Source organism: Corapipo altera, unplaced genomic scaffold, assembly GCF_003945725.1.
Source record: "Corapipo altera isolate COAL_440 unplaced genomic scaffold, ASM394572v1 22, whole genome shotgun sequence".
NCBI lineage: Eukaryota > Metazoa > Chordata > Aves > Passeriformes > Pipridae > Corapipo > Corapipo altera.
Window position 1 is genome coordinate 13,895,349 of NW_020884886.1, and position 13,978 is coordinate 13,909,326.

The window sequence follows — 13,978 nt, forward strand, 5'->3', positions numbered from 1 at the left end:
TAAGGTTATTCTCACCCCACATTCTTTATATTTCTTCTCCCATATTTCCCTGCAAACACACTCTCTTCCCACATTTGCTTCTGCGCATATGTCTCCTGGCTGGTTAGCATTTGGCATCTAGGTAAGACCTCATTAACAACAAAAAAACCAAGTAAATTGTGTTTGTGTTACTAGTGAAGCAGCCAGACAATCTTCATGAGCAAGGGTTTCTATCCATTGCAAAGAGAATGGTAGCTAAGGTCAGTAACCTTAAAAGGCAAGGGTTTCACTGAGCAATTTTAAAATTGCTGCAAAACACAGCAAACTGATGAGGAACACACTGGTAGGATCAAGTCTGAAAGGTGCCTCTACTGGAAAAAGTCATCAGAAAGAGGTGCCTCAGGCCCCTGGGGGATACATCATTCAGGTTCAGCAGTCCAGATAATATACATGTAGGAAAAAACTCCTTACTTGGTAATCTAGAAAGGATGGAGGACAGGGAAAAGCTAAGCAAAAACAGAAGCATCAGAGTGTGGTAGGAAAACACCAACAAACTAAAAAAACCCAACTGGCTTAAAAAGAATGACCCAAAGTCAGAGTTTATCAGTTTGAGATCTACTAGAAAAAGCTATTTTAATATGCTCTTCCCTCAGCTTTCTGCCTCTGCTACTGGAGGTGTTTAAAAAGAATCTAAAAATAAAAATCAAGATAGAATTAAAAATACACCATGAGCAAAAATAATACTGACCTTTTTCTGTTTCCAGGTAAACTCCCAAGAATATTGAAAAAGGTGCCAAACCATTTTTATGTCTCAAAAATATTTCTTCTACCATTTTCGTGACATTATCTAATTTGCCTTTTGCCTACTCATTACACAGCCACAGTTTAAATAAGACAATACAAGCTATGTTATTACATGATTGAAAATCAGATACCTAATGTTTCTCAAATCTGATAAAGCAAGGCAGACTTCTCTTAAAGCACACTGTGGCTTGAAATGCAAGGTTGCGGTTTTGGAGTCAGACATTATTCTTGTTATCTTCACCACAGCCTCACACTTTAAAGAAAAGTCCCATCTTATTCTCTTTGCAGGTGCCACCATAAATGTATTTAACAACCTCCCCCTTTTTAGCATTTGTTTTACTGATGGGATTCATATCCTGCTCTACTCAAATTAAGACCAATTACTGTTTCCCTCCGTAGTACAATTTTATCCAACTCTTTTTAAAATGGTTGCTCTTCTGTGTCATATTCCTTCAAAGGAAGAAAGTCTTTCATAACATTAGGTCTTCTTGGTCTCTGTGTGAACACTCATCCAAGACATTGCAAGGACATTATGTCTAGACTATCTTTTGCAAATGGCTGCTGGGGTGGCTGGGGAAAACATACACAAAGTTGTCTAGGATTAATGGCAGTTTTCATCTGAATTCTGAGGATCTAAATGTTAAGTCAAAGCATTTTACTGCCACTTTAGACAGGCAGCCTTTTTCTTTTTTTGGTGGGGGGGGGGGGCATGGAAGTAGCCCCCAGAGTGTTTTTCAAGGGAGCATTCCACATCATGTTTATCTGAAACTATCTAATCAATTTAGCAGCACAGCTTATCTAACAGAATAAACATCTTATAAGGATGCAATGTTTCTAAACTCAGGATCAGTTAACACACCATTATCCATTGTGTGAAGCCTCTAATCCTCTTTTGTTTCAAGTCTGTAGCACATGCTTGATTCAAACTGCTCCAGACAGTAGTTTTTCCATTAATGGAACTATGAACATCACACAATACACAAGTCTTTAGAGCTAGGTACCTAAAACAAGGTAAGTAGGACTAAAGTCATCCTATAAAAGCAACTGTTTTCCAGAATTATTTTCCAGCTTGATTTGAAAGATTATTATAAATGAAAGAAAAGGGTAAGGGAAAAAAAAACAAGCCAGTGTTCAGACAGTGATATTGTAAAACCATATTCCAATTTCAGAGATGTGAAATAATTTATAAGATAATACAATATACATTATTTTCCTATATATAATAGTTTATTCATGCCGGAGGGCAGATCCAGTTGTATCTAATCAGTGGAAAAGCTTAATGCAATAGCTGCAGAGATATTTCCAACAGTAGCTGTATTAAAAAAAAAAAAAAAAAAAGGAGAGTGCTTTCTATGGAAACTAAAACAGTAATATCAACGTATAATTGCTTTTTATTACAAGTGTCTCTACAACAGACTAAAGACCAGCAATTAGCACTTCTCAATGCTTAAAACCTATCAGCAAGATTTCGTGCTTAAAAAAAAAAACAACCACAGAATTTATAAATAAAAGTCCTGAGTAGGAAATCTGTCAGATAAAAGTTTAAACAGAAGCAGCCTGACTTGAAGTGCCCACTCTCAGCTAGAAGCAACATCCATTGTACTGGTCACCATACAAACCTATAAACTTTAAAGCCAAGACAAGGGCATTTCAGTGGGTTCACATAGTAACTAACAGCAATTGAAGTTATTTCATCTCTGGTAAATCACGATAATATTTGCATACTCTTAGCCCACGGGAAGGATAGGGCTTGGTAGAGACTAGAGAAAGAGGCTTAAAATAAGCCAAGTTACATTGTCTTTCCCATGAACAGAGATCACACAGTGACTTATCTAACACGTGGTAACCTGCCAGCCACTGAGACCTGAAGCTTGAGTCTATCAACAGCTGGCCAACTTTATGCAGCTTTTATTTCTTTCAGTTTATAAGTAGGTTTAAGCTAAAACTCAAGATGTCAATCAAACCAGAACAAGTTTCTACACAGGGCTTAGCTCAACTGTATTAGCTTCAAACCAGCCTTAACCTAAAGAAGAGCCACAGCTAATCCAGCTTTTAACATGATCAAAGCAAATTGTATTAAGAATTCCCCTTTGGCTGGAATAGATGGCTATACCAGCCAGTCTAAATAAGCCCCATATCTAGTCAAACCTGTCCAAACACCTTTGTAATGTAGAGCAACTGCACACAAGGAGGGTAAGTATACTCAATCATCTCGTAAGTTATTGCATCCTCTTCAGATGAAAAATGCTGTATCAGAATTCCTGCTATGGTGGTGTTGAGGGATGAGAACACAGTACAAGATTAGGAGAGATGTGGAAGGGAGACTGCATTTCAAGGAGAGAAGCAGGACCAAGACAGAGGAAGCAAAGCAGCTGGCTTACAAGTCATCCCAGCAAGCACTGAGCTACATCAAGCTGGCTACTCCTGATAGAAATTTCTTCTCCAGAACAGTTCACGTGCAGACAAAGACAAAAGTATAGGAGCAGTTCTACCCTAAGCTAAAACCTGCTGCTGAATGACTGTAGGCCCTTAGAGGCTGCAGGAATGAGAGGCCTACATCAGGTATTTACTTCAGTGCAAAGAGACAGTCAGATTTTAGGGGGATGAAAAAAAAAAAGGAGAGTTTTGATTTACATTTCTGCTAGCATAATCGCTGGTGTGCAGATCAGGCCATGCCTGGCAAGAATAAATCAATACTACTTTCCTTGAATGTTTTGTGAATAAATGACTCCAGAAAACATCCTGATCTTGAATCATCAGTTTCTGTTTGATGGGAAGTGAGCAGCTGTCCTTAGGCAATGGCAAAAGTATGCAAGGTTGTAGAGCATCTCAAGAGAAAAACAAAGAGCCTCAATAACAATGGACAAAACACATTAAACAACCTGTCTTGACTTGATTAATTTGATATAAAATAGCCCCAACCCACAAAGAGTACTGGGGACTTTAGGATTTTTGCATATTCTGATCTGGGACTTCAGTTTAAGTTTAGAACAGAAAAGTTCTCAAGGGTCCATACTAGCAAAACATTTCTTCCCATAATAAAAGACATTGGCATAAGAAGTGTATAATAGACAGTTCTTAGCATCTCACTGTGTCAGGCAATGACATACACACACACAGTGCATGCAATATACAGATATGTAGCAAAACAGTCTGCTAGTTCTAGTCAAACTCTGGAATTTACTGTAGTAAAATGCAGGTGCAACACATTGCATATAATAAAATGCCAATCCCAGGAATTTGTCTGTGCCTCACTAAGAGATAGTTCAATAAAAATGCTCAGTAGCTGTCACAGAAGTGAATGGAGACAAGGAGATATTAGGAAAGAATAAATCTGTGGTTCCAAACACCTTGAGAACCCTGCATTTGTGCTTCTCACACATCATTTGGAAAGGATGTTGAAATGCAAAAGACTCAGAGAACACCACAAGGACAATTTACAGACATGAAATTATAACACTATGGCTAACATTTAAATAGATGAGGATTCTTTAGACTGTGTATCTGAACTGAAGGGGCAGTATAGGACCTGTTCTATAGTGACAATAGGACATGATGGATCATGTGAAGAAGAACTAGAAGGCACCAAATACTGCTAGTAAGAACCAGGTTCAAGTCAAACAAAAGCAGGTGATTCTTCACACAGGCAAGGCTGGTCTGTGAAATGACTGAGTAAAGGGTATGGTAGATGCTAGCAGTTTACTGTTTCAGAAAACAACTGGACAAATGGAAGAGAATTTCACCAATAGCTGCCAAATGAAAAAAAAATACTGGAAAAGAAAAAGAACCAACCAACCAAAAAAAAACCTCACAAAAAGCAAACAAACAAAAAAAAAAACACCAACAAAAACCCCCACACCCACTGCGCTGACTTAGAATTCTCCAAATCATAAAATTGCTTAGGAAATCATTCTGGGAGAACACCACTACCTCAGAATTGCTAAATTCTTCCCCAGATATTTCCCCAGTTAAAGGCCATTGTCAATGCAAGACAGGAACCTGGAAAGATCTTGAACTGTACTGCATCCGTTCTTGCATAGACATCTTTCTTTTTAACTAATAAAAACCTTCTAAACGTGAGCATAATTTTCAATGCAATTCCTCATATATTAACTTCATAATGCTTCACTCACTCCCTCTCTCTTTTCAGATTAAAGAAAATCCAGATGGGGTGCAGGTGCTGCAAAATGATTCAAAGGTACAATAGAACAAGAGTTGCTTAGACTGAATAAAAGAAAAGCTGAAACTATCTGACTGTGCTCCTCTATACCTGTTGCTTAAATTAGTCTATTTAAAAGGTTGCAGTTTTTTCAAATTTTACAGTATCTTCAAGCATAGGCATACTGTCCTTTTTGTTTACTGTAATTATGGTCCCTTTCTATAATTCCTGTCCCACACAGTAAATTGTGTGACATTGAAAACTCTTCTTTAGTAAAGCTATTTCTCATTTAGGTAGCATGAGCTTCCCTCAATTCAGTAGAACAAGGAGCACAGACTTTGTCAGATCTCCCTCTCTCCTAAGCAATGAAAATGAACTATAGTTCCTTGCTTCCATCATAGCTTTTAAATGTAGTTAGTTGTGGGAATTATTCCCATATTAAAAGTCTCCCTAGAGAGGAAGCTTCGCTGGTTTGATAAAGACCACATTTCATCCCCACTTGGGGGTTACTCCTTCCCTTGGTCACTTCTGTAGAACAGGTAAGGAAGTGGGGTGGGGAAATGGTGCTATGAGAGAAAGAGGGGAGATAAAGAAAAGCGAGAGGCCCTGAAAGAGATAAGTCAAGGAAAACGTAGAGCAAGAGAAAGAAAATAAATCAGAAGGGGGAAAAAAAAAAAAAAAAAGAGAGAAAAGGACAAAAAACTTGAAGGAAGAACAGCAGCAAAAAATAGATACTTTAGCTACTACATGAGGACATACTAATTAACAATCCATGCAATGACTACTCGTTGGCTAATGAACTCCCCAAAGAAAACAAAAATAAAGCTGGAAACAAGCAACAGCCAGTACACAGTTCTCCAACATCCTGCTTATGTTCCTGGTGAATCTCACTACAGGGGCTACTTATGATCAGTCCCGGGAGAGAGCAGCTGACAGCACAGTTCAGCATTTGCATTCAGTTTAGCTCATTCTCAGGACCTGAGGTAAAGTTTAGTGATTCTAGTTCCTCAATACCTTCAAGTTAAAAATGAAACTTAATCTTTCTTACTAATTATATTGATTAACATTATAAGTAATATTTCCTCCACAAATTTTCCTTACTCCAGCTATATTTTTGATCCAGAAGAAGTACAATCACCTGGACACATCCATGAAGTAGACAACTATAAACACAATGAACAAGGCAGCAATAAATTCAAATTCAAAGAGAACAGTGAAAATGAAGAACACAAAAACGAACTTCAGAAGAAGGAGCTAAATAGGACAGAAAATAAAAATCCATTAAATAGTACAAAACAAACTCTCCGGAATCATGGAGGCAATTTTCAAGAGGATGGCCTTGTGAAGTGTGCTGCAAAGCTTGATGTTGCAGTCAATGGTGGCAACTCCTGTGCTGAAGGGCACTGCACACTCAATCCCAACACAAACCTGATGAAAGAAGCCAGTGAAAAGGGAACCTGCAGCCAGTCAGAGGCTTCTTTAACCAGCAACAGAGACTTTTACACCATATCAAACAGGTCTGGACAAGAACCTGACCTAGAGACAGGCAGTCAGAGGAAAGTAGCCTGCGATGTGTCCAACAGTATTCCAGACTCCCAATCTGCACAAGACAGCATCTTTCTCAAAGGAAACTCAATACTGGGGACACAAAACAATGCCATTCAACTGCCAGATATTGACTACCCCCAAAATGGCAATCAAACTAGGAACTGTGTTGAAAAAGACAGCTTTTCAGTCCACTGTGCACATTCAGACCAAAACACTGGTCCTTCAGCAATAGAGAACCAGGACCTTTGTGTAACCTCATCTTTGTCTGTGAAGGAGAGCAGTGCTGAACCCTTTGAAACTGGCTCTGCAAATTTGAGTGAGGGTGTTACTGGTGGTATCACTGCAGTGGCTGTTACCAAAGTCACACAGGCACTCACACACCCCAACCATAAAGACATCAACGGAGAAACTGAGGAGGAAGATGCAGAAGTCGCAGCAGCTCTGGCTGCACTGGAAGCTGCAACTGCAGGGGAAGACCTGGAGGATGATGACGAGTACTAGATGAAGGTTTTATCCTAATACACTAGGTAAGATCCAGATTTTATTTCTGGATCTATATGAACACATGTACAGCACACATGGAGAGCTGTTATGAACAGCATATATAAAAGGAGTTGGTACTTAAACCTCTGTCTCTTCAGCTGTTTTATACAGCCTCTTAATTTCCACTGCCTGAGGTACAAAAATGCTCCCTTGGCTAATGGTAATACCCTTCTCTGTGGAGCCAATCAGGAGGGCAAAGCATCATTTCTTCCACACAGAATATTCCGCTGTATACCCACCTCACCTGGACTCATGCAAATGTTTCCTTGGTTTTGACTCTCATGAGGGTCTATGCACACTGGAGGCTCCAGGTTCAGAAAATTTCCATTATTTAAAACAGAGCCATTGAAGCCATGAAGTTGGAAACCACAGATTTTCATCATCAGCACAAAAAAAAATATATAAATGAGCCAAAGTTCTATGATCTACTGAAGTGTGAAATCAAAAAGGCAGCTTTGCTTGGACTTCACTGTGGCTATGGTTCCCTTATTGATTAACTCTAAGCCCGTGCATTTGCAGTACGCATTAGGATGTTAACCTCATCTCTCCCCTTACACCTCCCCTCAACTTCATGTTGCTGCTTCAGTTCCTTAAAACTGCAGAAGTCTAGCCAAATCCAAGTGAATAGGTAACTTTCTGTTGGTTTTTATGAGCTGAAACAGCTCACATAAGAATTGTACACACAGTATCAGAGGTGCTGGAGAGGGATGAAAATTCAGTCCCTACCAGTTCAGATAGATTAAAACTGTAGTAGAACTACAGCCTGAAACCTCTCAACTCCACTAAATCTTCCAGGCACACATCAGTTGTCTTAGCAATACAGTTTTCAAACAGTTTATGTTTGAAAATATCCCCAGCAAGATGTTTTGTTTACGTACAAACAACAAGGGCCAATGTACAAACAACAAGGGCCAATATGGACCCCTCCATGGCTCTGCTGCATCTCTTAAACTTACAGCAGAAAAAAGGATCAAGCTTCCAAGTTGAATTAAGCATAAGCCCTGAAAATAGCTGCATTCCTGGAGGGGCTGCATTCCTTGTGGGGTAAAAAGGAGGCAGAGATCAATTTGGTGCTGCCAATTCAGCAAAAACATGGTTGAAATAGAAAGTGCTTGACATTTTATACTGAAATTTTATGGTTATCAAGTTTCTGTTATAAACTCCAAATAAATTTTTTAATCATATAAAAAATAATCCGGTGCCTTTTGTACTTTATGCATTTTCTGAATACAAAAATTACACAAAAGAAGTACTATAAGATATAGTCCTCATTAGATACACAAAAAGTACCAACTACAGTATATGCTGAATCCTAGTCTAACCATTAACATACACAAGGATCAGAATATTAGGAGGTGGGTTTTCAGTAATGTGTAGATATTTAAATTATTTCATTTAAATGCAAATTCTGTTTTAAAGTGCAAGACTAAGTATTTCAATTTCTCAAAACATTAACGATAACCCTAGGAGCAATTAAAACAACCTAAAATCTCAGCTTCAAGAGAACTCTATTCAGCTACAGACAAGAGTCACAATATTGTATCTGTAAAATAAAAAAGCTTTATATGTTTTTAAAGTACTGTAGTACTGTTGATTTCTCTACCACTTTCCTAATTTAATAGGTCCTTCTAAGCATTTTCATAAATGGACACAAGTTTTATGTACACATTTGCCTTTCAAAGATTACTACAATATCAAATGCCAGTGAACTACTGGCACATTGTGTATTACTAGTTGTGATTATGACAGGACATCACATATGTCTGTCTGTACCGTGAGGGCCCTGAGGGTATCCCCAGGCCTGACTGTCCCTGCCCACCAACCCAGTGCTCTCCCTCCGCTGCCCAGGGTTCCATGTCAGCCCCCATGGGGGCCAGACCCTGGCCCAGCTCCCCATAGCCCTGCCCAGCCTGGCCACAGGCCCTACCAGAGATGCCTGGGATGGAGTTGCCCTGCTGCCTGCGGCTGCCCCACACCCTGGTTGGGGTGGCAGGACAGACTCTGGCTATGGCATCCAAGCCTGCTGTCCCCGGGGAGCCTCCACTGCTCCCCACATCCCAGCCCCAAGGAGCCACCAGCCCCTGCTGCAGCATGGCACAAACCACGAAAAAAAAATTACATTAAAAAAAGTTAAAGAAAGAAATGCAACAAACACCCACAAAACTTACCCAATCTTTCAATATCCACTCAATCAAATTTTTCTAACCTGAGCTCCAACCTGAACTTCAAATGCAAATCACAGCAAGTTTCTCACCTTGCTCCTCAGGATTAAAACATATTAGAGGAGAGTCCCTGGTCAGACCCAGCCCAGACAATCCAAACCAGGCAACCCTTCTAAGGGTACCTGTCTGCAATCACAGGCCACCAGGCTGAAAGCCTCTGCAAGAGAGCAGCTGAGCCACAGACATCACAATCCTTGCAGCCCAAATTCTCGTTGTCATAAACATATGAGGCAAAACTCAGCATAGAACAAGCATATTTGCTGCATTGGAAATAACTGGTCAATGCTTCTCTTAAGAAAAAAAAATTAGGCACATGCATACCTGAAACCTGCATCACACAGAAAGCTTCCATAAAACAAACCTGTGAGGTAACACCAACATTCAGACTTCTCTTATCTGCTATCTAAAACAGCCTAGTGCAGTTTTTAAATTAGAAAAAAAAATTATATGGATTTTATACTTATGTGTTTATATCCTTTCAATTCTATCATGTCACAGCAGCGTCAGGAGCTCCTAGCCATTTTTTCAGACTGCAGGATAATTTTCACAATAAATGTGAAAGAATCAGTTATTTCAGAAATAAATTTTTAAATGCCACACACAATCTCCTGTATAAAAAGAAGATTTTAAGTAATTATATGAGAACCAAATCTCATTCAATTCTATCAGATATTGATGCAAAGAAACACAAACACTGCCAGCTTAGAGAATCCATTTTGCTCAGGCAGTTGTGAGAGTAAAATTTAGTATCTTGAGAAAACAGAGGAAGTTACAGGGAAAAAATTACTAGAAGCAAGAGTAAACTGTATTTTAAGACTTCCCTCAAAAACTACACAGCTTTGTAAGACATCCAAACACTAACTTCAGTTACCAATCAATTATGTTTCTTATATTCAGAGGGCTCACTTATGAAGAAGAGCTTAAATGTTTCAGTCTTCCTTTGATACAAAAGGAATTAATGAGCAAGCTGATTGTCCAGTATCTATTCTTAATGTTTCTATACTTGATGTAATTCTATATGGGTGAGCGTGAAGACATATGTAGCAATAAAGAACAGGCAATAGGATGGAAAACTATTATGAGATCTGGTATTTCTATGAGATTTTGCACCTTGGAAGCTCATGTTTTAATTGTTATTCTCCAAAGCTCATAACACAGCTTAAAGGGAATTTGTAATCTTCCGTATATAAACAAAGAGACATTGAGTAAGATTAAGTTTAGCATCTTCTCATTTAGTAGGAGGTCAACCCTGGATTATCAAAAAAAGTTTCACATCACTGCAGAGATGCCACATATGACAACAGGAGTGAAAGAAAGACCAATCCACCCAACTCAAGAAAGTTATTTCCTAGGGAAAACATAGCAAGAGAAGAACCCAAAATTTGACACTGCAGTATTCTTGAGTTCAGCAAACAAAATTCTAACATGAAAGCAGGAACCTGGAAATAGATGCGTGCCACAAAGATTTTTTTTTCCTTCCTTTTTAAAGGCAATTGGCTGGGCAAGCGTTGCCATGGTGACTTCCCATTAAAAATTAAAATCCAGAAATAGAAAGTCTGTTATTTTCTAAAAGATACTTCAGATTTTATTAAGTAAAATACCATTTTTTTTAATCATCGTTTGAAGGCTGAAACAAGAAACATCAATTTAGAAATAAAAAAAAGGTTAAACTTGACCTTATGCTGTATTTGTAGTTTCAATTTCCTAACTGTGATTTAATTTTCCAAAAGATTAATTCTTGCCAATGTATCTCATTTTTCTAAATGAGAATAGAATATCTCAACATTTATTAAGGTCTGTGTATATAGTGTTTTACATATTTATTCAAATGTCTATATTGTACATTTTAATTACATTGAAGTAATTAATCTTAATAGATTATTTTTCTTGCATTGCAGTATCTCTCCTTGCATGTAGATGAAAATGGAATCCATCTAAGTCGCACAAGAGCATCACTTCAAAATTAAATGTATGAAAATTTCTTTAATATGCTAAATACACAAGGACGTAAATTTACCAAAGTCATTCTACATTAAAAACTAATTTATTTCTAAAAAATTCTGTTGATAAAATCTGCTTTCAGTCATTGTGTCCATCTAGGTTTTCAAACACAGGTATCACAAAATGTTCAAGAGTAATTATCAGAAGCAGATTAAGACTTTTTTATTGGTCTTTCCAACATCAAATGCTCTAGGCTGAGACTTTTTTTTTTTCCCTGTATCGTTATGAAATCAAACCAGAACCTCCTCAGCTTGTTTCCTGGCCAGGCTTTTCAAATGTCATCCATTCACATATACTGCTAGAGACATTAGTCTTAGGATCCTGTCTCCATTAACAATTTTAACTTTGCATCTCAGGGAGGTTTGTTTTTAAGTTTTCCTTCATTCTGAACCTTCACAATTATTTTCTAAATTTCAGATCAGACAATCCTTGAGTTGAATTAGTTGAATACAGAATAGAAAACAGGAAATACTGCCTGCCCCTACAAATGATACCACTACTGACCACTTCTGCAAACTGTGTCCCACCTGCTTTGGTTTTTTCCATTTCAAACAATGAGCTGTTGACATTTTGGAAGAAACTAAAAGGGCCTCTTGGACTCTGTAATAAAAGTTGAAATCAATTATAGCAATTTTATGCCTTAACATAAGCAGTGATGACTTTTTAAGTGTTTTATTGTTAAATACAAAAGTTTTATTGTTAAATCCAATTTCACATTAGAACTGTATTACATGCAGTTACTCCCCCACTCTCTAACTTTTCCTCCTTTAGAGAAAAGAAATATTTTCTTGTACAACTCAATTTAGAGAACAGGATTCGCTCTATGAACCAGGAAAGACACTGCTTGTCTTAGATTTTGTTTTTAATCCAACTGCTGAAGTACAGATCTCAAGCATTCTTCTCACAATCATTGTGATCAAAACTATGGAGGTTACATCATTCCCTGCTCTGAATCTTGACTGAAATTATTATAAACAGGATTTAACATGGTTTTGCTTTAATTTATAATTCAATTACTGTACATTAACAACTGAAAACAACTGAAAAACCTTTTTTTATTCTTTAGTGAAATAGATAAACATCGAGTCTTTCAGGAAATACAGCATCCCAATATTTTGTCAGGTTGCAGATAAGTTAAGTACTCAACCAACTCGACAAATAAAACTGTGTGAAGTCAGCCAATCTAATTAATTTGCTCATTGAGTTTCCTTCTGTTTATTCTGAGCTAGAGATTAGTTTGATTATTATGAGGGTGCAAAAGCAGAAAGGAACATGGCAACACCCTCAGCTATATACCATAACTGCAAGCATGGCCAGATTGTCAATAATCTGTGATCACATGTCCTATCCCCCCTCTGCTCTTAACACTTGGAACTGTACCAAGTAATTTACCTAGACTTGCACAAAATGAAAGGAAGGTAAGTGACAAAGGCAAGATGACTACAGAGCAAAATTAATATATGAATGAGACTAAAATTCTGTTTAAGTATTTAAGACAAACTGTAGGGATCTGGCCAAGAATGAATAACCTAGGTTGTTTCCATCTCACATTCTAAAGGCTGGCATCTAAATAAAGCTTTACTTTTCTTTGGTTCTTACTTGAGATCCTCTTCCAGAAACAACAGATTAAATAATTTCGGGACATTCCTCCAATTAGTTTTTCCATACAATCTTCAGAAAAAAAATCTACGTAAATCTCTTTATTTTCAATACAAGATGTGCTACATAAAGAGATTTTGCTGTGGCCAGAACTGGTACAAGTTTCTCCAGAATCAATTCCAGCACAGATGGAATATTACAGATTTTTAATGCCAAAAATTTCAGGTTGGTAGGTAAAAGTGACACAGGGGTTAATCTAAAAAGTATACAGCATACTTTGCCAGGACAATGCCAGTCTCATTTTGGTTACCTTTTACTCATTAATCTGCTGTTTACGCACAGTTGCGTACAAAACTCATCCAATTAGTATCTGCAAAAAGCCAACCATACTAAAGATTCAGCATTAATCAAATTATCAAAAGCCTTACAAAAGAATATGCATACTCCACCCTGAGTGAGAATTACTTTTCCAGATTCATGCCTGAGTGTTAATTATCAGGCGAAACATGCTGCTATTGTTTTGATATACGACACACAGATCCTGTTCTTCCTCATTGCTTTGATTAAAAATTTGGCTCAGGGAGAAGTTTACATTGTTCCTTTTAACAGCTGCAGCAGCTACTTCCTGGCCAATGCAGGGCAGGAGAGGGGCCAAGCTGCTGGGTCCTGGCTAGCCACAGTTCTGCCCCATGAAGCACCTCAGATCTCCCATAAATTAGGGCTTTTGCAAATTTTTTGCTTAATTTTTTTTACACTGACACACTCCAACTTTTTTGAATTATCAATAAAAGCTTCATAGCTCCCTCTGCTGGTAGCAAATATATAATTCAGTTGCTCTACACAAAATCTGCTTGTATCTGACAGAAAACAAGGCATTCCTGTCTTGCTTTCTATGCATATATGTGTATGTGTATACACACACAGGTATGTAGAATCCCTGGAAAATAAGATTTGGGAAATATTATGGGTATTTTAATTTAAGGTTCTCCTAACATTGCTGCTTTCTATAATTATTTTGACTGTAAATCAAAATATTGAAGACCAGTAATTAAATACTATTTTCATATGATAATTTCAAAATAGTATCTTATTCAGCATGAAAATCAAACCACATTACCTGGGT

The 13,978-nt window shown here is 37.7% G+C and overlaps 1 protein-coding gene across 8 annotated transcripts in view; it reads left to right on the forward strand.

Moving 5' to 3' along the window:
• The window catches only part of CUNH4orf19 (chromosome unknown C4orf19 homolog), a 42,837-nt gene extending 34,252 nt beyond the window's left edge, over positions 1 to 8,585 (forward strand). For 6 of the 8 annotated variants that reach the window (XM_027643043.1, XM_027643044.1, XM_027643045.1 and 3 more), the window contains 2 exons: positions 4,934 to 4,981; positions 6,049 to 8,585. In XM_027643043.1, the coding sequence (XP_027498844.1) occupies positions 4,950 to 4,981; positions 6,049 to 6,991 (975 nt within the window). In that variant the 5' untranslated portion in view covers positions 4,934 to 4,949 and the 3' untranslated portion in view covers positions 6,992 to 8,585. The remainder of the gene's footprint in view (positions 1 to 4,933; positions 4,982 to 6,048) is intronic. The other 2 variants (XR_003527599.1, XM_027643042.1) reach the window with 2 other exon arrangements.
• Positions 8,586 to 13,978: the final 5,393 nt, after the last annotated feature.